The sequence below is a fragment of the Panthera leo genome, chromosome C1 (assembly GCF_018350215.1).
Source record: "Panthera leo isolate Ple1 chromosome C1, P.leo_Ple1_pat1.1, whole genome shotgun sequence".
In the NCBI taxonomy this organism is placed as follows: Eukaryota; Metazoa; Chordata; class Mammalia; order Carnivora; family Felidae; genus Panthera; species Panthera leo.
The window spans coordinates 51,916,626-51,937,447 of NC_056686.1; the positions used below are offsets into that span (position 1 = coordinate 51,916,626).

At 42.7% G+C, this 20,822-nt stretch overlaps 1 protein-coding gene across 3 annotated transcripts in view; it reads left to right on the plus strand.

Moving 5' to 3' along the window:
* Positions 1-20,822, plus strand: part of PGM1 (phosphoglucomutase 1) — a 63,211-nt gene that overhangs the window by 12,971 nt on the left and 29,418 nt on the right. The window contains exon 1 of one of the 3 annotated variants that reach the window (XM_042951990.1): positions 16,471-16,785. The exons of the other annotated variants lie outside the window; for them this stretch is intronic. Within the exon in view, the coding sequence (XP_042807924.1) occupies positions 16,486-16,785 (300 nt within the window). The 5' untranslated portion in view covers positions 16,471-16,485. Of the gene's footprint in view, positions 1-16,470; positions 16,786-20,822 lie in introns of those variants that run through there. 3 annotated transcript variants of the gene reach the window in all.

The window sequence follows — 20,822 nt, forward strand, 5'->3', positions numbered from 1 at the left end:
GCCTTTACCTTTTTGGAGTCCTGAGCCAGCAGTGGGTAGTTGAAGATGGTGATCGTAGGGTAGACCTGTGGAATAGTTATCTGGCCCAGGCTAATGTCATGCTGCTGATGAGGTGCTGCAAGAAATGTATGCTGGCATTGCTGTGTGCTGCCTACATATGCCGGACTGTATGGATTTGTTCATTCAACAAACATTGTTGAGCCGTCTCTAGGTGTAGGCACTGTGTGAGATGGTTGGGCGTACAAAGGTGAATAAGACAGAGTCTTTATTCTCAGGATACTCATGCAAGTAGAGCAACATCCATAGGTAACAAAAGTATGGTGCAAATGCTAGTATGTTGGTTTCCTGTGGCTGCTGACAGTTGACTATAAACTGGGGGGCTGAAAGCAACAGAAATTTATTTTTTTCCTAATTCTGGAGACCATAAGTGTGAACTCAAGGTGTTGGCTGGTCTTTGCTTCCTCTGAAGGCCCCAGGGGAGAATCCTTCCTTGCCTCTTGCAGCTCTTGGTGGTTCCACGTGTTCTATGCTCATGGCTGCATGAGCCTTCACGTGGCCTTCTCTGTGTCTGTCTTCTCTTCTGTCTCTTTTAAGGGTACTTGTTACTGGATTTAGGGCCAACTCAGATGATCTATGATGATTTCATATCGAGATCTTTAATTAATATGCAAAGACCCTTTTATTAAACAAGTTTGCATTCACAGGTTCTGGGTGGACATATCTTTGCAGGGAGAGGGTGGAAGTAGTTACCATTCAACCTGCGTCAGCTGGAGGAGAGAAGTTTGGGGAATCATGAGAGCACAGAGGAGAGCAACCAGCCCCACCTGGAGGGGGACGGGGAGAACCAGGCTGTCTTCTCCCCAATGAGGTGATTTTTGGGGCAAGTATGGAACCATGAGGGAGGCCTTATCTGAGAGTAAAGTAAGGGCAGAGGCAGAGAGCAGTCACTGGTTTAGTGGATGTGGCTAATTTGTTGTCCTAGTTTAAAAAGTATACTACTGGGACGCCTGGGTGGCTCAGTCGGTTAAGCGTCCGACTTCAGCTCAGGTCACGATCTCGCGGTCCGTGAGTTCGAGCCCCACGTCGGGCTCTGGGCTGATGGCTCAGAGCCTGGAGCCTGCTTCCGATTCTGTGTCTCCCTCTCTCTCTGGCCCTCCCTCGTTCATGCTCTGTCTCTCTCTGTCTCAAAAATAAATAAACATTAAAAAAAAATTAAGAAAATAAAAATAAAATAAAAAGTATACTACTGGTAATAGTTGTTGAGAAGATTCCAGAGCTCCATAATCCAAAGTGCTTTGTAGACTTCTGACCTAATGCCAGATGGGAGACAGGCCATGTGGTGGCTCCCAGAATCTTACCAAACAACTTTAGTGCATAGTAGTGGGTTGGAATTGAAAATTTGGGTTCAGATCTCCGTTGTACAACTTACTGTACAATATCATGTAGTCTGCCTAACTGCTGTAAAGCTCAGTTTTCTCATTCGTGAAATGGGATTCATTCTAATATCTGTCCTATCGGAGAGTTTTATAAGAATTAAATTAAGTAACAGGCACACAAAGGTTTTGGGAATGGTTAAGATGTGAGCCAAATGTATGTTATTATGGTTGTTTTGAAATTCCACTGTTATTTCAGGAAAGTCACCCCCCTGGACTAATGTAAGCTTCCTGCCAAAACAAATCTCAACATGCAATGTTATCTAGCATCTCTCAAAGTCCAAAACCTAGATGTGCTAAAGGATAACCAGAGAGTAAAGATCTCATGCCATTCTGAGGATCTTAGTGGGATATCAAAATGACCTCTTGTACATTAGAATTTTGTGGCAGTATAGCTTTTCATGTCAGATAGATTGAATTTGATTCTTGGATGTTATTTATTAGCAGTTTAATCTTGGGCAAACTGCTTGAACTTTTTTTTTTTTTTGCTCACGTATAAAATTAAAATAATATGTCATAGAGGTGTGTTTAGGAAATAATAAGATATACATAGGAAGTCACGTAGCATAAAGCCTCACACCATACTCATGATAAGCACGTTGCTAGTGGGGATTCTGATCAGAAATACAGATACTTTACACTTTTCTTTGTTAATGGTCCCCAGCCAGCTCCCACCTTTCAGTTTTATTTCTTAGCTTTATCGATGACCTATCAAGATGCTCCACACCCGCTGGCCAATAAATTTCAGAACTGAAATGTCTTTTCTTACAGAGAATGTTTCAAGCCCAGGGCATGGGGTGGGGGATCTGTTCTACATAACTTTAGGCTTTTAGAAATATGTTATCAGCTTGATACTTAGTTGTCTCATCTCAAAAGAACACAGAAGCCAGCCCAAATAACACAAATAGCCCAAATAACCCAAGTAACCCCAAATAAGTAAAACTGTCCCTGAGTAGCTTAAGTGCTAGGCTCAGTGTTCGGTGTTTGCACCAGGTCTGTTACCCATGAGGGTTTAGCGTCGCAGTTCTAGTAAGTGGTTGGGTCTGCTTGCTCAAGCAGCCTCTTTTGAATATTTGAGGGGTTGCGTTCTGTCCCTCAGACACTTGCTGAACATTTTGTCGTTGCTCAGTATCCTGCTGTGCATTTGGGACATGCACAGGTGCATTGAGACAGTCTCTGGCACCCCGCAGAGCTCATCGTCCAGTGGGCATTACCATACAGTGTGACAAGTGCCTCCTCAGGGTGTCATTGGGAGCCCTTGGGAGAGGGGCGCAGAGAGGTGGTCAGAGGAAGCCTCCAAGGGGAGATGTATTCGAGCCAAGTCTTGAAGGATGATGAAAAGGAAGCCAGGAAAAAGTGAAGGCATTCTGCATGGAGGGATTATGGGCAAAACAAGGAGGCCATTGTGAGAAGTAAGCCCCCAGGCTTAGACTTTAAAATAGAAGTCTTTGTGACTCCTGTACTGCAGAAAGGGAGGAGGGTGGCAAGGTGGCCAGTGGTGAATTAAGGACCACATGGATCCTTAACCCCTGATGCTTTCTTTTACACGCTGGCCAACCTAAGATACAGTCTAAGAATTATCTTGTGAGTCTGGTAGGAAGGGAGAATCATGGAGACTTAGGTTGGCAAACCTAAAAAGCTATTTGTTTATTTATTTATTTTAATTTTTTTAAACGTTTATTCATTTTTATTTTTTTTTTTTTAAATTTTTTTTTTCAACGTTTTTTTATTTATTTGTGGGACAGAGAGAGACAGAGCATGAACGGGGGAGGGACAGAGAGAGAGGGAGACACAGAATCGGAAACAGGCTCCAGGCTCTGAGCCATCAGCCCAGAGCCTGACGCGGGGCTCGAACTCACGGACCGTGAGATCGTGACCTGGCTGAAGTCGGACGCTTAACCGACTGCGCCACCCAGGCGCCCCAACGTTTATTCATTTTTAGATAGAGACAGAGTATGAGTGGGGGAGGGGCAGAGAGAGAGGGCGACACAGAATCCGAAGCAGGCTCCAGGCTCTGAACTAACAGCACAGAGCCCAACGTGGGGCTTGAACTCACAGACTGTGAGATCATGACCTGAGCTGAAGTTGGACGCTTAACCGACTGAGCCACCCAGGTGTCCCTAAAAAGGTGTTTATGAGGAGGACTGGGCCACAGTATTTGTCCAGTAACACGTCAGAGCTCTGTTTGCTGACTGTCTTTAACCACCAGAATATAAGGCATACAGCAGTCTGTATGTGACCCAGTGTTTTCATCAGGGCAAGTCTTTTAACTTGGGTTGGTTGATCTAAATCCATATCATAGAATGTATGATGCACAGTTCACTCAGTTAAATCACACATTTACAGACAACAAAAATTTACCAAAGAAATTAGACCTGTACTGTAGCTACACTGTTTCCTATAGATTTCACCCTGATATTAGTGAAGGGGTGGGGTGGGCCATGACCCTCTTTTTCTCTTGTTAGGTTTAGTCTCTGTCTCTCTCTTACCACTTTACTAGTCTACACTGAAGTTTGCTTCCAGGAATGAGCACCTCTCTGTCTTTCTGCCTGTAATTATACGGGGCTCCTCTTGGAAGAAGCCCAAACATTGGGCCTCAACCACCCAGGCTAACCAGCTCTACTTCCTTCACTATTGCAGTTTCTAGCTCTGTTCCTAATTGTTATTGCACAAGTCTGTGTGCTGTAGAAATTACCTAAGATGCCAGTACGCTGGCAGAGTGTGCTCTGTTGTGGATGCCTTGTGGTTTGGGAAGTTGTCTGATGCTGGGAGTAATTTTATAGTTGAGGTTGGTCTTAGGACAGGAGACCGTGTACTGGGTGACTGACTGCCCGGAAAAGCTCACCTCTGTCCTCAGAAACTCTAGTCAGAGAGGTCACAGGATGCTCTTCCTTCGACAGTTCAGCCAGCAAATATTTAAGTTGCTGTCTGCTCCACTTTATTCCAGGTACCAAAGTTACAAAATGTGCTGTCCTTTTCCTCACCACTGAGCAGGGGAGCAGGCTTATTTGTATATTCCCAGCCATGGTACATACCGTGTTATTTAGTGGTGAGAACCAAACACTTTGGGGCAGTGTGGGGAGAGGTCTCTCCAAGGGCCTCTGGCTCAGACCAGCCACTCTGATGCAGAGGGATCAGCTGTCCCTGGACCTGGGCTTGCCTTTTTTTGTTTGTTTTTAATTATATTTATTTGTATTTTAAAAAATTTATATTAGTTTCCTCGGGCTGCTGTAACAAAATACCACAAATGGTGTGACTTCAAACAGCAGAAATTTGTTTTCTCACAGTTCTGAAGGCTTACAAGTCCAAAATCAAGGCATCACAAGGCCATGCTCCTCCCAAGAATCCTCTCCTGCCTCTTCCACCTTCTGGTGGTAGCCACAGTCACTGGTACAACCCAGCTCGTCTCTGCCTCTGTCTTCACGTAGCTTTCTTCCCCCTGTGTCTCTGTCCCCAAATCTCCCTCTTATAAAGATACCAGTCACTGGATTTAGGGCCTACTCTAATCCAGTATGACCTTGTTTTAATGTGATCACATCTTCAAAGACCGTTTTTTTTTTTCAAATAAGGTCACATTCACAGGCATCTGGGGTTAGGATTTCAACGTAGCTTTTTTTTTTTTGGTGGAGTTTTCAACCTACAACCTACAACCTGTGCTCTGTCTACCAAGTGCAAGTGGGTTGTGCAGTCCACTAAAGCTCATATACTTTGCAGTTGGGCAGTATCCCTTTGACAGTCACCTGGGATCTATTTCCTTTTCATTTTCTGCAAGTTCAAATGTGCTTGGTTACCCAAAGGAAACAAACAGCTGAAGCGTCAGCTTTGGCATTAAAGCTGGCATTGAAACCTGCCTTCCCAATTTATTAGTTGCAAGATGTGGAGTAAGTCATTTCACTTCTCCAAGCCTCAGTTTCCTCATCTGTAAAAGGGAAACAGTGAGATTCCCTGCATCGCAAGGTTGTTATTGAGCCTGCATGAGAACCTACATGTAGTGCTCTGCACTGTGCTATAAGCTCTTTGTACGTTCTCAATTAATCTTTTCAACAACTTTTTTTTTTTAGTTTATTTATTTTGAGAGAGAGAGAGAGAGCGCTCACGAGCAGGGGAGGGGCAGAGAGAGAGAGTAAAGACAGAGAGTTCCAAGCAAGCTCCGCACTGTTAGCACAGAGCCAGACTCGGGACTCGAACTCATGAACAGGGAGATCATGACCTGAGATGAAACCAAGAGTCAGATGCCTAACTGACTGAGCCATCCAGTCACCCCAATCTTTTCAATAACTCTTTTTTATTATTTTTTTATTTTTTTTATTTTTATTTTTTTTTTTAAATTTTTTTTAACGTTTATTTATTTTTGAGACAGAGAGAGACAGAGCATGAACGGGGGAGGGTCAGAGAGAGGGAGACACAGAATCTGAAACAGGCTCCAGGCTCTGAGCTGTCAGCACAGAGCCCGATGCGGGGCTCGAACTCACGGACCGCGAGATCATGACCTGAGCCGAAGTCGGACGCTTAACCGACCGAGCCACCCAGGCGCCCCTCAATAACTCTTTTTTAAAAAAAATTTTTTTAGTGTTTTATTATTATTATTATTATTTTTTAACGTTTATTTTTGAGAGACAGAGAGAGACAGAGCACAAGTTGGCGGAGGGGCAGAGAGAGAAGGAGATACAGAATCCAAAGCAGGCTCCAGGCTCTGAGCCATCAGCACAGACCCCGACACGGGGCTCGAACCCACAAACCATGAGATCAGGACCTGAGCCAAAGTTGGACGCTTAACTGACTGAGCCACCCAGGCGCCCCATTATTATTTATTTTTAAGAGAGTGATAGGCAGAGTGTGAGTGGGGGAGGGGCAGAGAGAGAGGGAGACACAAAATCCGAAACAGAGTCCAGGCTCTGAGCTGGCATCACAGAGCCATCACGGGGCTCAAACCCACGAACTGCTAGATCATGACCTGAGCCAAAGTCTGACGCTCAACTGACTGAGCCACCCAGGTGCCCCCTTTTCAACAACTCTTAAGAGCCTGGTATTTATATCCCTGTTTCACAGTTGAGGAAATAGAGGATAAGTGATATGCCCAAGATCACTAACATACTTAAAATTATCAAGAGTTGGGATTCAAACCCAGATTTCCACTATGCCATATTCCTCAAGGTAGACATTTAAAAAAAAACTTTTATTTATTTTTGAGAGAGAGAGAGAGAGAGCAGGGGAGGGGCAGAGAGAGCAGGAGACAGAGGATTCAAAGCAGGCTCTGTGCTGACAGCAGAGAGCCCAATGCAGGGCTAGAACCCTGAACGATGAGATCATGATCTGAGCCAAAGTTGGACACTTAACTGACTGAGCCACTTAACTGACTGACTAAAATTTTTTTTTTAACGTTTATTTATTTTTGAGACAGAGAGAGACAGAGTATGAACAGGGGAGGAGCAGAGAGAGAGGGAGACACAGAATCTGAAACAGGCTCCAGGCTCTGAGCTGTCAGCACAGAGCCCGACACGGGGCTTGAACTCACGGACCGTGAGATCATGACCTGAGCTGAAGTCGGACGCCCAACCAACCAAGCCACCCAGCCTCCCCTAGACATTTTTAATAGAGTTATCTACAGCTGTAGTCTGAGGGTTCCCAAACTTTTTTATGTTGCAGTCCAACTTTTTATTTCTCTGAAGCCTGTTTGCACTTAAGCCATAAGGGCAGGAGAGAGTACCTTGCTGCCCACTTGAGATGCTGTTCATCCCAGGAATTCCTATAAATGTTCAGAGGGGAGAAAATACCTATAGTTCTTTAGATCGCTGTTTACAAAGCTATTATTTATTGAGTACTTACCATTTACATGGCGACATATTACAGTGAGAGGCAGCACAGCATGATGGTTGAGTGTGGGCTCTAGAGCCAGATTGTCTGGGTTTAAGACCCATCTCCACAATTTCCCAGCTGTTTGGCCTTGGGCAGATGATAAATCTGTGTCATCTGTGTCCATGTCCGTAAGATACGGGCTGAGAATGACAGCCTTGATCTTACAGTGTTGTTGTGAACATCTCATGAGTTAATGCTTGTAAAGCACTTGGAACACTGCCCAGCACACCGACCTACTGTGATTATTTCCTATATACAACAACCTTTAAAGCAGGTGTCATTGTCTCTATTTTACAAATAAGAAAACTGAGCCCAGAAAGACCATACACAGCCAGAATGTGGCAAAGGCAGGATTCACACCCAGGCCTGTCTGACTCCAAAGCCCTAGAGCAGGGGCTATAAATTCCCCTTCCATCACCTTTTCCCTGGCCCCTTATACATATTCACTACCCAGACCCCACTATAGCATTAATTTTTTCCTGCCTGGTCTCCCTTGCTCTAGAGATCAGAGGCTGTATTAGAAGGATGTGATCAGCCCTTATCAATAGGTCTTTCTATTTTTGGTAGTTTAGATAGCATTTATTGAGTGGCTACTGTATTGCCAGGCAATTGTGGTAAACGCTTTACATGCCTTTTCTCACATACTTGGAGAACCTTTAAAGGAAGTTTTACTATCCTCATTTTACAGAAACTTAGGCTCACAAAGATTCCACAGAAAAATTCATCCACTTTTTGTGGTCATCTCCATTTACTTCCTTTACAGCTGGACATCCTCGTTTCGCCAGGTCATGTAATTGGAAAAAACCTTAATGAGACCGAGAACAACCTCACCATACCCTTCTTAAAAGTCCAGAAATCCCACCACGTTTTAGTTATTTCATAGAGGGCCAACCACTGTCTGCCACAAAACTCCAGGGCGCATGATTCCCATTATATTTGAAGAGAATGGGGTCCCCTAGACTTGTGCGATGCCGCTGGGCCAGCTAGTGCGCCCCCTTGTGAGGTCATGAGAAATCTTGCATGTTTTTCCATTTTCCACCACAAGAGGGAAACACACAACCATGAATGAATTTGAACATAAAGCAGTTCTTTAGATTGACTTTTTAAATTGATTAATTTTTAATTTTTTTTTAAACCAAGGGGTTTTCATAAATAGTTTCTGGTAATATCCAGAATATGGAAAGATACTCTTTTAGCTCCAAATGAATACTCTTAAGGGAGTTAAATGAAAATTTTCTTGAGGGTGTTCCAAAAAGGAAATAAAAGATACATATAAAAATTTTATATGAGCCATATAAATGGCCTCTTTTATAGGTCAAAATGGTTGAATACTGGTAATTTCTAATAAAACAGGAGCCCTCTTTACAGTGCAGTATATAGTAAGTAATATGTAGGAAGCCCTGTGCAACTTCAAAGGTTGTTTTTAGGTTTAATCATATGAATTAAGGATGGCATTTGTGGAGGTAGGGAATGCCTTTCTTATATTCTCTTTCTCCTTCAGGAGCTCATAAATCCCTCTTGAGCTCCCAGATTAGCACTTATGACTCCATTTTTTAATTTTAATTTTTTAATTTTTAATTTTTAAAAATGTTTATTTTGAGAGAGAGAGAGAGACAGAGAGAGGGGGGGCATGAGTGGGGGAGGGGCAGAGAGAGAAGGGGACAGAGGATCTGAAATGGCCACACGGATAACAGTGAGGCCAATGTGAGGCTCAAGCTCATGAATGGTGAGATCATGACCTGAGCCGAAGTTGGATGCTCAACCGACCAAGCCACGCAGGTGCCCCATCTTACTCCCTTTTTTTAAAAAAAACAATCTGTTGATTTATCTATCTCTCTCTTTAGACCAAAAGTTTCTTAATGACTGGAGTCTGTCCTCCCGTGGTGCACAATGTTTGATAAAATGAATGGAGCAAGTCAGTTTTATAGTAGATATTGGATACGTGGGTGAATAAACAGATGGATGACAGATGCTAAAAGATGCGTACGCTCTGATGCAGTGGTTTTGTTCGTTTTTGATGTCAAAATATGCTTCAGGAGTCTTTTTGAACCTGAGATTCTGTACAGCTTTGAGCCGCATGGCCCTTGGAATTCTTCAGACCTTGTACCTTCTTTATAGTTTAATGTAACTTCTCCATTTCTTTAAAGGACATTTCCTAACTCTGTTAAAACACTATACCCATTGATAGGTATGGAACACTGCTACATAGTTTCAGATGGGTTTGGGGCAGTAAAAAAAGCTAACCCTTATGTAGGGCTTACTACAGCCATGCTAAGTTCTTTACATTTATTAAGTCATTGTATCTTTATGCAAAAACCCTGCAGTGTATACTAGTTTTTCTTTATTTTTTAAACTCTCTTTAAAGGATGAATTGTTTAAATTTTTTTTAATGTTTATTTATTTTTGAGAGAGAAACAGCGTGAGAGAGAGAGGGGCAGAGAGAGAGGGAAACACAGAATCTGAAGCAGGCTCCAAGCTCTGAGCTGTCAGCACAGAGCCCTATGCAGGGCTTGAACTCATAGACTGCAAGATCATGACCCAAACTGAAGTTGGATGCTTAATTGACTGAGCCACCCAAGTGCCCCAAGGATACATTGTTTAAATTGATGTATAATTCCCAGGTTTTGGCACACACACACACACACACAAATTGATGTATAGTTGACCTGTAATATCATATTGCTTGTAGGTGTACAAGGTAATGATTTGATATTTGTATATATTGCAAAATGATCACAGTAAGTCTAAGTAAGTACTATTTACAGTCCCTATTTTAAATATGAGAAGGTGGGGCACCAAGAACTTAGGTATTTTGCCCAACGTTCACCCAAATAGTAAATGATATTCTGTCTCCTTACTGTTGACTGAGGTTGCTCAAAGGGAGAAAGAGAGGGGGGCACCTGGGTGGCTCAGTCAGTTAAGCATCCGACTTCGGCTCAGGTCATGATCTCACGGTTCGTGGGTTTGAGCCCCGCCTCGGGCTCTCTGCTAACAGCTCAGAGCCTGGAGTGCTTCAGATTCTGTGGCTCCCTCTCTCTCTTCCCTTCCCCTGCTTGCACTGTGTCTCTCTCTTTCAAAAATACACTTGATCTTAGCCAAAAGGCCGAGAAGCGATTCTCTCTTTCAAAAATAAATAAACATGAAAAATTTTTTTTTGAAAAATGAAAGGGAGAAGGAGAAGGACTTTGCTCTCCTCCTCTTCTTGCCTGGATGGGCCAGCCGGTGGAGCCTGCCTCAGAGCTGCCAGATGGGAGCCAGGCACCACTGAGGCCCACTCAACAGAGTGAAGAGCGGCAGGTAGTAGCACGTGTTAGGAAGCGAGGCCGACTGCAGTGAGTTGCCAAGAGGATGGCTCCCTAAGGTTAGAGAGGGGCCTCCTAAAAGCTGGGGGTGGAGTGGACAGTTGGGTGTCACAGGAGCCTGAGGCAGGAGGAAGCCCTGCAGCCACTCTCTGCCTACCCTCTCTGTTTATCTCGGCACATCTGCTTTGTTTTTTCTCCTCCGCTGACTCGGTTGTCAGTGTGAGGTGGTGGGTTTGTGTGTGTGTGTGTGCATGTGATCTTAGTTATAAACTCATTTGCTCAAACTCCTATGAACATTTCAAATTTGTAAATCAAATGCATTTATTGACTTTTAACGTTCTTTGTCACGGGGCACCTGGGTGGCTCAGTCGGTTAGGTGCCTGACCCTTGATTTCACCTCAAGTCATGGTCTCGTGAACCGTGAGATTGAGCGCCGTGCCGTGTCTGTCTGACAGCTCAGAACCTGCTTGGGATTCTCTCTCTCCCTCTCTCTCTGCCCGTCCCCCGCCTGTGCTTTCTCTCTTTCAAAATAAATAAACTTTAAAAAATAAAATAAATTAAAATTCCTTATTTAACGAGCAAAGCTTGGAAGTATTCAAACGGAAGTCTTGTACAGGAAGCCAGCTGAGGAACAGCAGGATCCTCAGAGCCACCACAGCTGAGGAAGGAATCCTTTTTTGTGACCTTGGCTAATCTTCCAGTCTCTCCTCTAAGCTATTTGACGTGCCACTGGAAGCCAGCCAACTTTCCAGAAACATATCAGTTTAGATTCCTTTCGCTTAAAAATTTCCATAGCTTCCGGCAGCTACAAAATAAACTTTAGTGTGGTTCATGAGACTTTGTAATCTTGCCCCAACTATTTCTGCAGTCTCACCCCATTCCTATTTTAGTATATGTGCTGCCGAAGCGAGCACAATCTCACCCCATTCCTGCAACCTCTCAAGAGCCATAGGGCTGTGCGTGCACCTCTGGGACAGGGCCATGGCTCCCACACTGTGATGGCTTCTCCCTGACATGAACTTGTTAAGAACAAAGGCCCATGCACTTTTTTTTCTCTCCTCCTCCACCTCCCAAATATGAAAAAAAAAGTTCATATCTTTACATCGTTTTCTAGTTCACAAAGACTTTCATAGACATTTGGTGGGGTCGTTATCACAAAAACCTTGCGAGGCAGGTATTATTATCCCATTTTAGAGATGGGGAGGTTGAGGATGGGAAGGGTGAAGGGGTTAACAGTCACTGATAATCTACTAGATGCCAGACACAGCACAAAGTGTTTTCACATATGTAACCTGATTCAGTTCTCAGGACAACCCTGAAAGCTGTCCCCATTTTACAGGCTCAGTTCAGTTAAGGCACTTGCTCAAGATTGAATTTCTCCTGCAGTTTAAAGTCAAAGATTTGAGCCCTGGTTGTATCTGGCTCCTAAACCTGTGGTCTTTGCATCGTCCTGCACTGCCTTGCCTGGGGCCGGCATTTACTACATGCTTTCTTACTGTTGGTGGGAGAAATGAATGAGTGTTTCCCATCACTTGGGTCACACACCCCAACCACTCAGGCAGGCACCTGCAGCTGTCCCAAGTGCAGGGCTTCAGGCTGGGGGTGTGATGATCCCTGCTGCTTTTAGCCCAATTAGTAGCATTCTTTCTCGTGCTTACACCTAGAGACAGCCTCCGCTACTGTGGACAGCCCATCCCCCACGTCCACTACTGTGGCATCAGCTAAAGAAGAGCTCTTGGTGTGAAGAGGTGAACCTGTTCAGGGGCTGGGTCCAGCCCTCGCAGGAAGCCTGGGACATAGTAGTTAGCTACCCAATAAGTACTTAACTGATGGAAAGAAAGAGAGATCGAAGAAAGGATTGGCAAGTCAGTCTACAGTCTCTGTTGTGTTCTGCTAGGAAGGTGCCTGCAGATGAGAATGGGGGCTGGAGTCTTTGTGAGCCTGGGAGCGAAGGGGTTCATAACTCTGCCGTCGTGAAATTGATTGGACCCAAGACCAGTACGAAAGTTCCTTGTCTGAAGGGAGTAATCCTTAAGTCCCCCATATGGTTTAAATGTAATTTGTGTCATTGTGAAGGGAGTACTGGCGATGCAGGCGAATTCATTAGGCCAAATTGGGTTCGCTATGCTCGACAGTAACGTTTCCGAAGATGAAGTTCAACCTTTGCTGGAGAGCTAAAACAAATGAGTTTCTTAATAGCTGCCCCACTTAGTCTGAGCGTCGTAGGAAGCTTCATGTTCTTAATGCCCCTTCTTTTTTTACCACACTTCACAGTCCATCTAGCATTGCTGCCTCTGGTAATATTTTTATATGGGATTGAGTTCTACAGTGTCCATAAAATTACGGCTCTGGCCCATTTTTAGAATAGAAGCTTTTCTAGGGCAAGGGCTATGTCTTTTTGCTTTAGTTTTGCATATTGACAAACACTGTGCCAGGCATATGTAGTTGCTGACAACATTATTCTCTGTTCTGGGATATAGAACTCTTTCCTCTGGGGGCTTAGCTTCAGCGTACACTTAAATTGCTGGGTATTCATTGACGTGTACAAGAGCCGTGAGAGAGGGAATCTTCCCCGGTCCATGCCTCGCTGGAAGGCTGGCTCATACACAGGAAGGTAAAAAGGTCCATGTGCCCACATAGATATTTCCATGCAAGAGGGATATAGTGGGTTCACCTAGTGACCGGATTCCACAGGTTCAGCATATATGATCCCCTGGTGCTCAGTCACTTCTGTTTCCTCTGGTGTTAAATATATATTTTTTTAAACATGAAGATGATCTACAGGGGAGGTAGATTTAAAAATCCCGAAATGACATCAACCCTAAGGTGGCGTATCTAGTATGTGGAAGGTTCAGACTGGAAGAACTCCAGCATTACTGGTTTGCAATATTTCTTTCTTTCTTTTTTTTTTTTTTAATTTTTTTTAACGTTTATTTATTTTTGAGACAGAGAGAGACAGAGCATGAACGGGGGAGGGTCAGAGAGAGGGAGACACAGAATCCAAAACAGGCTCCAGGCTCTGAGCTGTCAGCACAGAGCCCGACGCGGGGCTCGAACTCACGGACCGCGAGGTCATGACCTGAGCCGAAGTCGGCTGGCCACCTAACTGACTGAGCCACCCAGGCGCCCCGCAATATTTCTTTCTAAACTACCTTGTAAAAGTTTTTTACTTTTAAGAATCAGAATAGTGACATTTGGAATACTTTCTGTATCAGTTAGTTTTTAGATGGTTAGCAACCAGTGCTAGGTTCAAGAGCAGGTTTGATTCTGGAAAAGTGCGGCTTTTATGACACTTTACAGTGTAAAAAAAACATTTTTAGAAACACGTTGTGGTTCCTATGAGAAAACACCTCACTGGTAAGCTGAGGTGTTCTAGCATGTGACGTGGCCATAGTCTTCAAGAAAAAAAAAAAAGTGATTCCTATCCTTTGAAGCAAGATCTGTTGGATCTCATGCTGTGAACAAACCCACTTTTATGCTTGTAATTTTTGCATTGAACATCTATTTTGAATTTGCATAATTATGCCTTGATTCTTCATAACTTCTCATTTTATGAAATTGATTTGCATGAACCAGAAACTGTAAATAAAATCAATGCATGGGGAAAAAAAACCCAGAAGAGTGATACTTTCTTGGTTCCAGCTTCAGAAAGAGCTGCACTGAGAGAGTGGCAGACCACCAGCAGAGAACATGCTGGAATATATGGGCAGAGAAGCTTCAGCTGGGGATGTCGGAGCACCCTTGTGACCAAATGCCCCTAAGTCTACCCTGGGATTTCTTGTTAAGAAAACTACCAATTATGTGGTTGGTTGCTCTATTATTCCCAATGAAAAGATTATTGGGTTGCTATTTCATAAATCTTGATTTGTTATTAAATATGTCAAGACACATATGCTGGTATAGTTTGCAAACCTACCTAAAACCAGAAAACTTAGCACCAAACTTTAAAAAAAAAATGAATTAAGCATGCATTTATTTTAAGTTGAAATACAGTAGGTATGTAAACTACTGTTCATACAGCAAGCTTGCCTCATAAATTAATTTCTAGAGAATTTTATTTTTAAAAACTAAGACCCCAAAATAAACTGTAACAAGTGTCTGTTGGCTGACTGGTCTTCAACTAAATAGACATGGTCTTGTGAATTTTTTAATGTTATGTCTCGAGGTCTTCCCTGCACGTGGGCCAGTCCCATTTGTCACGTGAAGGAGACCAGGCTTCCTTGCCAGTGGGCTCCAGCTCCTGGGCCTGTTCATTCTGCTGGCCCTGCACAGAGCAGCCCCTGAACCACAGGGACGTTCTTGCCTTAGGACAGTCTGCTGCTCCCAGTCTTGTTGGCTTTTGGACCTGGCTTGACAAATTAGCAGAAAAATACTCAAATTTTTTTTTTAATGTTTATTTTTATTTATTTTTTTGAGAGGCAGAGAGACAGAGTGTGAGTGGGGGAGGGACAGAGAGAGAGGGAGACACAGAATCCGAAGCAGGCTCCAGGCTCTGAGCTGTCAGCACAGAGCCCGACGTGGGGCTCGAACTCATGAACTGTGAGATCATGACCTGAGCCGAAGTCAGATGCCCAACTAACTGAGCCACCCAGGTACCCCACGGATTTTGTTTATCAAGGGGTTATTCATGTTTCACTTGAAAACCTGGACTGTAATGCATGTCAGACTCTCCAAACGTGGTGTAACTGGTGCTGGTTGACTTTTCAAACATCCTTAGCAAGTTCACCAAAACCTTGACAGTGGAGCTCCTTAATTGTCAGCCTCTGCTGAACCAGGTAAAGAACGTGTATGCATTTAAGTAGATTATTAATAAAATCTTAAGGATCAGATGGGGGTTGGATAATAACTTTATTCAGATAGAATGTTTTCAAACATCTTAGGTTCTTCAAATGCGAAGAAAGGACTTAACCTGCTTCACTAAAAATGTGTTCTTAAAAGCCATGTCTGTGTAAAACTGAGAAAATGAGGACACAAAATGTAATCTTATGTTCATATTATTTTTCCAGATAATAACCTGATCAAACCTCGTGCACTCAGAAAAGTATACGTTTTTTCCCCCTCCCTGTTTTGCCCACATTTTCAAGGATTTGGTGCATCTCCATCCCCACATTTCCATAAGGTCAAAGGAATGACCAAGCTGTTGACCATTCAGGGCATATTTGTAGGTATCTTTTTTTCTTGATAGAAGAGCTGAATACTGTTTTGTTAAATCCTTGGTGGGCAATGAATAAATCTGTTTTTCTTCCAATTGGAATTGCATGCAAGACGTAAAAAATTGCTTGGGTATCAAAATGATGTGATGTAAGGAAACCAGAGGTAACCGAGATCCCTCACTTCCATTTTAAGATTGACCTTTAACTTGCTACATGGCATCGAACAACTGTAGCAGCAGATGGCCTTCTCAGTGGTGAGTGCCCAGAGAGACTCTGCTTCAAGGGCTGTAAGGAGCCACACCAGGGTGTCCTGTTCAACAACGAGCCTGCTTCTTGGGACTGGACTTGCTCCATTGCTGCCTGGGCTCTGAGAGTGGAGTCTGGCAGCCATCTGGTGTTTGTGACTGACGTCTGCCACAAGCAGTATCCTTTGGAGCTACCTAATGGGGAAATGAAGCAAAAATAATTGAAGGGTATTTGACGTGGTTATGTGGGCAGAAGTGTCCTCACCAAAACAGCTTGGAAGTTGTGCTTTGTGTGTGGGTGTGGGTGGGTGTGTGGCCCTTAACTTTTCTCAAGGGGTGACGACAGCAAGGAATTAACCCAGCTTCCTCATCCAGGCACGACCTGTATTTACTTACTCAGATGACACTGTTGCAGCTTCAGGTTCAGACAGACTATTTTGAGGACCCCTGACTGCTTTCTGGACACCCTCTTTGAGCCAAGTGGTGAAAATGAAAGATGAGTGATTTTGATGAATGGATTTCTGGAAAATACAGAAAAATGGAAGAAGGTCCTCTCCCTCTGTTGACTTTTGCTACTGCTCCCTACTATGACCAGAAACCAGGAACTAGTGGATTACGGAAGAAAACCTATTGTTTTGAGGCGAAGCCATGTTATCTGGAGAATTTCATCCAGAGTCTATTTTTTTCCATAGACCTTAAAGATCGCCAGGGATCCTCACTGGTAGTTGGTGGAGATGGGAGGTATTTTAATAAATCGGCGATAGAAACAATAGTGCAGATGGCGGCCGCTAATGGGGTTGGTATATGATAAGTATTGTTATGTTTCTGGCTCTCCACATATGTTTCTTTCTTCATTTTGCAGAAATATACAAGAGTACACAGATTTGTATGTTATATACACTTCAGTTCTACTAACATCCAGTTAGTGTTTCATTGTGACTTCAGAGAATGTGTTTCGTAATATTACTCCTGAAATTACATTAGTCACATTGGGATATGGGAATGTAAGTTCGGCTCTTTGTTGTACTCTGTGCCTCTTGCTTGAAAAAATACCTGTTGCCCTTTAGACATTTAAAGCACACCCCCAGCCTTAAGCTGTCTTATCTACATTCTAACTAGTCCCAAGGGGTACCCTATCCTATGTAAGAAAGCTCCACTGAGTAGTAGAGAGAGGAGGATTTTGTTTTCTTTCAATGGCTTCCTTGTTGAAGTTCAGTCACTTGTCAAACAGGAAAACAAAAGCCAGGGCATGCTGTTGTTTGTGGATCCTGGTAGTCATGCAGAAATGCCAGGAGGGGATTGGAAAATGTTAGGTATAAGCCTACCAAGAGGACCTGTTACAGGGGAACCTGCTTATAATGACCTTGGACACAAAGAAGCCCTGTGTGCAGTGAATTTGTGCAGCAGGGTAGAGTTAATAACTCCTGTAAGACTATAATATAAGGAGGCTCTGCTAACAGCTCTGCATTGTGAAAAACTGCCTTGCCTGAATTAACCAAATCAGAAGGAATCTTGTGCCAGAAAGCATTGATCTTGATAATCTAACAATTTGCACAGTCCCACTGATTTGCTGTAAGGTGGGCATCAGGACATTGCTGTTTTTGCTCTGCAGATTCCTCTGTGGGACCAAAAATATATTTTTAGTGTTTTAGGTTATACTTAGCAATAATTTGGAGCACACAGCCCCTCAGAACTCATAAATTTTAAAAATCTGTTGTATTTCCTTTCTGGGAGTGATTCTGGTTCTGAGAACATAAAAATTTAGCATGGCAACCAAATATGTTAGGCATTCATCATCAGTCTATTTCAATAATACGCCGAGCAGGTATGATTGCAAAACCCAAATTAAAAACAAAAACACACCACCAAATGAAATTTAAAAATGATTGTAGTTATAATGCAAAGTTTCCTTCATACCCACTTTCAGAATCTGAATGCCTCTCATGTAAAAATTGCTGACAAAGCACTCAAATATGAAATTATTATGAAGCATACACATTTTTAAGATAAAATGTGACATGCTGTAAATTTCACCTTTGAGGAGAGCTGCGGAGGGAATGGTATTAAGATGCTTTTAATCTTTAGAGAAAGAATGAAAGGAACATTATTTCTCCGCATATATCTAGATTGTTGAGTGGATCTGGTACACTGTCCCCTTTGCTGTGATATATTCGGCTTCATTTCATTTTTGTGTGGAGCTGAAGGATGTGGAAGAGGTGGTAGGAATGTGTAATTCAGGCAGACCCTATAGACTTGCTCAGATTTATGATCTGAAGGTTTGCTAAATAATGCATTTAAGTGATAATAATTGACTAAATATGGCAACTGCCTATTTGTTAGAGCTGTGGCAGCCCAAGCAATATTTTCAAATCTTCTCAAGGGCATTCTTTATTTAAAATAGTATTGCATTTAAAGCACTCATGCAACTGAACTGGATTACTTAAAACATGAGTGGACCAGTAAAGCACTTTGATCTGATAAAACCTATCAAATCCTAGATAGTTCGATTTCTTCTTTTTCTAACATATCCTCATTTCTGACTATTTTAATGTCCCTTTGATTGTGGACAGAGCGTCAAGGAGGAAATGTAAAGGAAAGATAATGTATTGCCACAGATTTTGGTAGGAGTCAGTGTGCCTTCCTCACCTCTGTCGATACCCACTCCCCTCTTGGGGTGATCCTCGGAAGACTTTTCAGCCTTGTGAGCTAAAATGGAAATCATATCATTTTTTTTCTCTTTATTACACTTTCATTTTGTGCATTTATGGATTGTAAAATATAATTCGCCTTTGTTAGAAGTTTCCTTTTGTTTTTATTTACATAGAGCTGTCTGCATTTACAAGAGAGTTGTTTTTTTTTTTTTTCATGATGTTTCTGGGGGCTAAGAAGTATAGGAAATTTTAATGTATAAAATAAGACATTGGTGGGGCCCCATTTACAATACTGATATCTCATTTGGCTTCCAGAGCTTTAAACTTAGAGATATGTTTAGAAATAAGAATATGTGTATATGACTAGCAGGGCAAAGAAAATAGAACTTGTTTTTGTTTTTGTTTTTGTTTTGTGAAACATAGGAAAACACCAGGCCCTATTTTAATTGCAAGGAAAATTAAGTTTGCTCCTGTTATGTTTGACTATCAAATGCTGGGCAAACAGCGAGGTATCCAGCCTGGCAGTGTGAGTTCTGTTATTCAGGGAGAGAGTAGCAAGAAGGGGAAGGAAGGGCAGGAAAAGCTGTTTGATGGGGGACTTTCAGTACCGGGTAGACGGAGTGATCTCTAAGTTGGTAGACACTGGGAGCCAGGGAAGATTTTTTCTGTTTTTAAAATTTTTTATTTTTTGTGGTAAAGTATACATAACACGGAATTTAGTGTATCAACCATTTTTAAGTGCACACTTCAGTGGTATTAATTACACTCACAATATTCTCCAACCGTCACCATTATCCTTTTCCAGAACTTTTTTCTCATCCCATCTGAAACACTATACCCACTAAACAATAACTTCCCATTTCCCCTTCCTCAGCCCCTGGCAACCTCTGTTCTACTTTCTGCCTATGAGTTTGCCTCGTCTAAGTACCTCATGTAAATCGAATCATCCAATACTTGTCTTTATGTGTCTGGCCTATTTTACTTAGTATATAGTGTTTTCAAGGTTCATCCATATTGTGGCATGTATCAGAATTTCATTCCTTTTTCAGGCTGAATAATATTCCATTATATGTATATACCATATTTTGTATATGTATATACCATCATTTGTTGATGGGCCTTTGGCTATTGTGATTAATTCTGCAATGAACATGGGTGTGCAAGTTGTCTGTTTCAGTCCTTGCTTTCTTTTGTGTCAATAGCTAGAATTGGAATTTCTGGATTGTATTGTACAGGGAAGGTTTTTGAGTAGAGGCAGGACATAGTAAGAACTATGGTTTAAAACAGATGAACTAGGTGGTCCTGAGTTGGAAGGATGGATTCAGCCAGAGCAGAGTAAGGGAGGTACAGGTGGGAGAGAGAAAGGGGGGATTGAGTCAGGAGCTGTTGCAATGCTCTAGACATTGTTAAAGGAAGGTGGGTAATATCTCCTCAGTATCAGGTTGAGGATTAATATTCCTGAGGGTGATTCATAGGAGAGGGTCTTCTCTGGAAGGAGAGACTTTGACCAGCTGTACCTCTTCTTGGGCTCAAGAGAAAGAAGGTACTGCAGACCTCCTTTCTGTCTCTTGACTTTCCTACTCTTACCCCTGGTATTATCCCCTCAGTCTTGGACCATTACTGACCGCAGATCTTACCATACAGAATGGTAGAATAAGGGGTGGCCTGGGTGGTACAGCTTAAGATTCATTTATCAGTCTCCCTTTCCACACAAAATACATATAAACCCCTAGTAAAAGTCAGTATGCTTGATGCGCAAGTACAATTTCCAGATAACTCCACCAGCCACTCTGACTGATTAAATTGCCTTTCTTAATTAAGGCCCTCCTGTTAAAATTACACAACTACTCAACCATAAACACTCACTTTATCAGAACCACACCTGGAAAGTGCTACAAGGGTGACTTGTTACTCTTCTCTCTGTATGGAGGCAGGTGCTTCTCCCAGCTATGGCCACTAATTTGCCATGTGACCTTGTCCTGTCGTCTATCCCAGTGCCTCCCATACCACCTTTCCATAAGCACTTGTTATGATTGCTTTTGGATGGATGGAAGAATCGACAAATGGGCAGCATCATAACTCTGGACCTCAGCTTCTTCATCTACACAACAGTACTAGGGAACATATATGGGAATTAATTGAAAATGCCATGGGTTTTTAGAAAGCATTCTGCGCCCAGTGA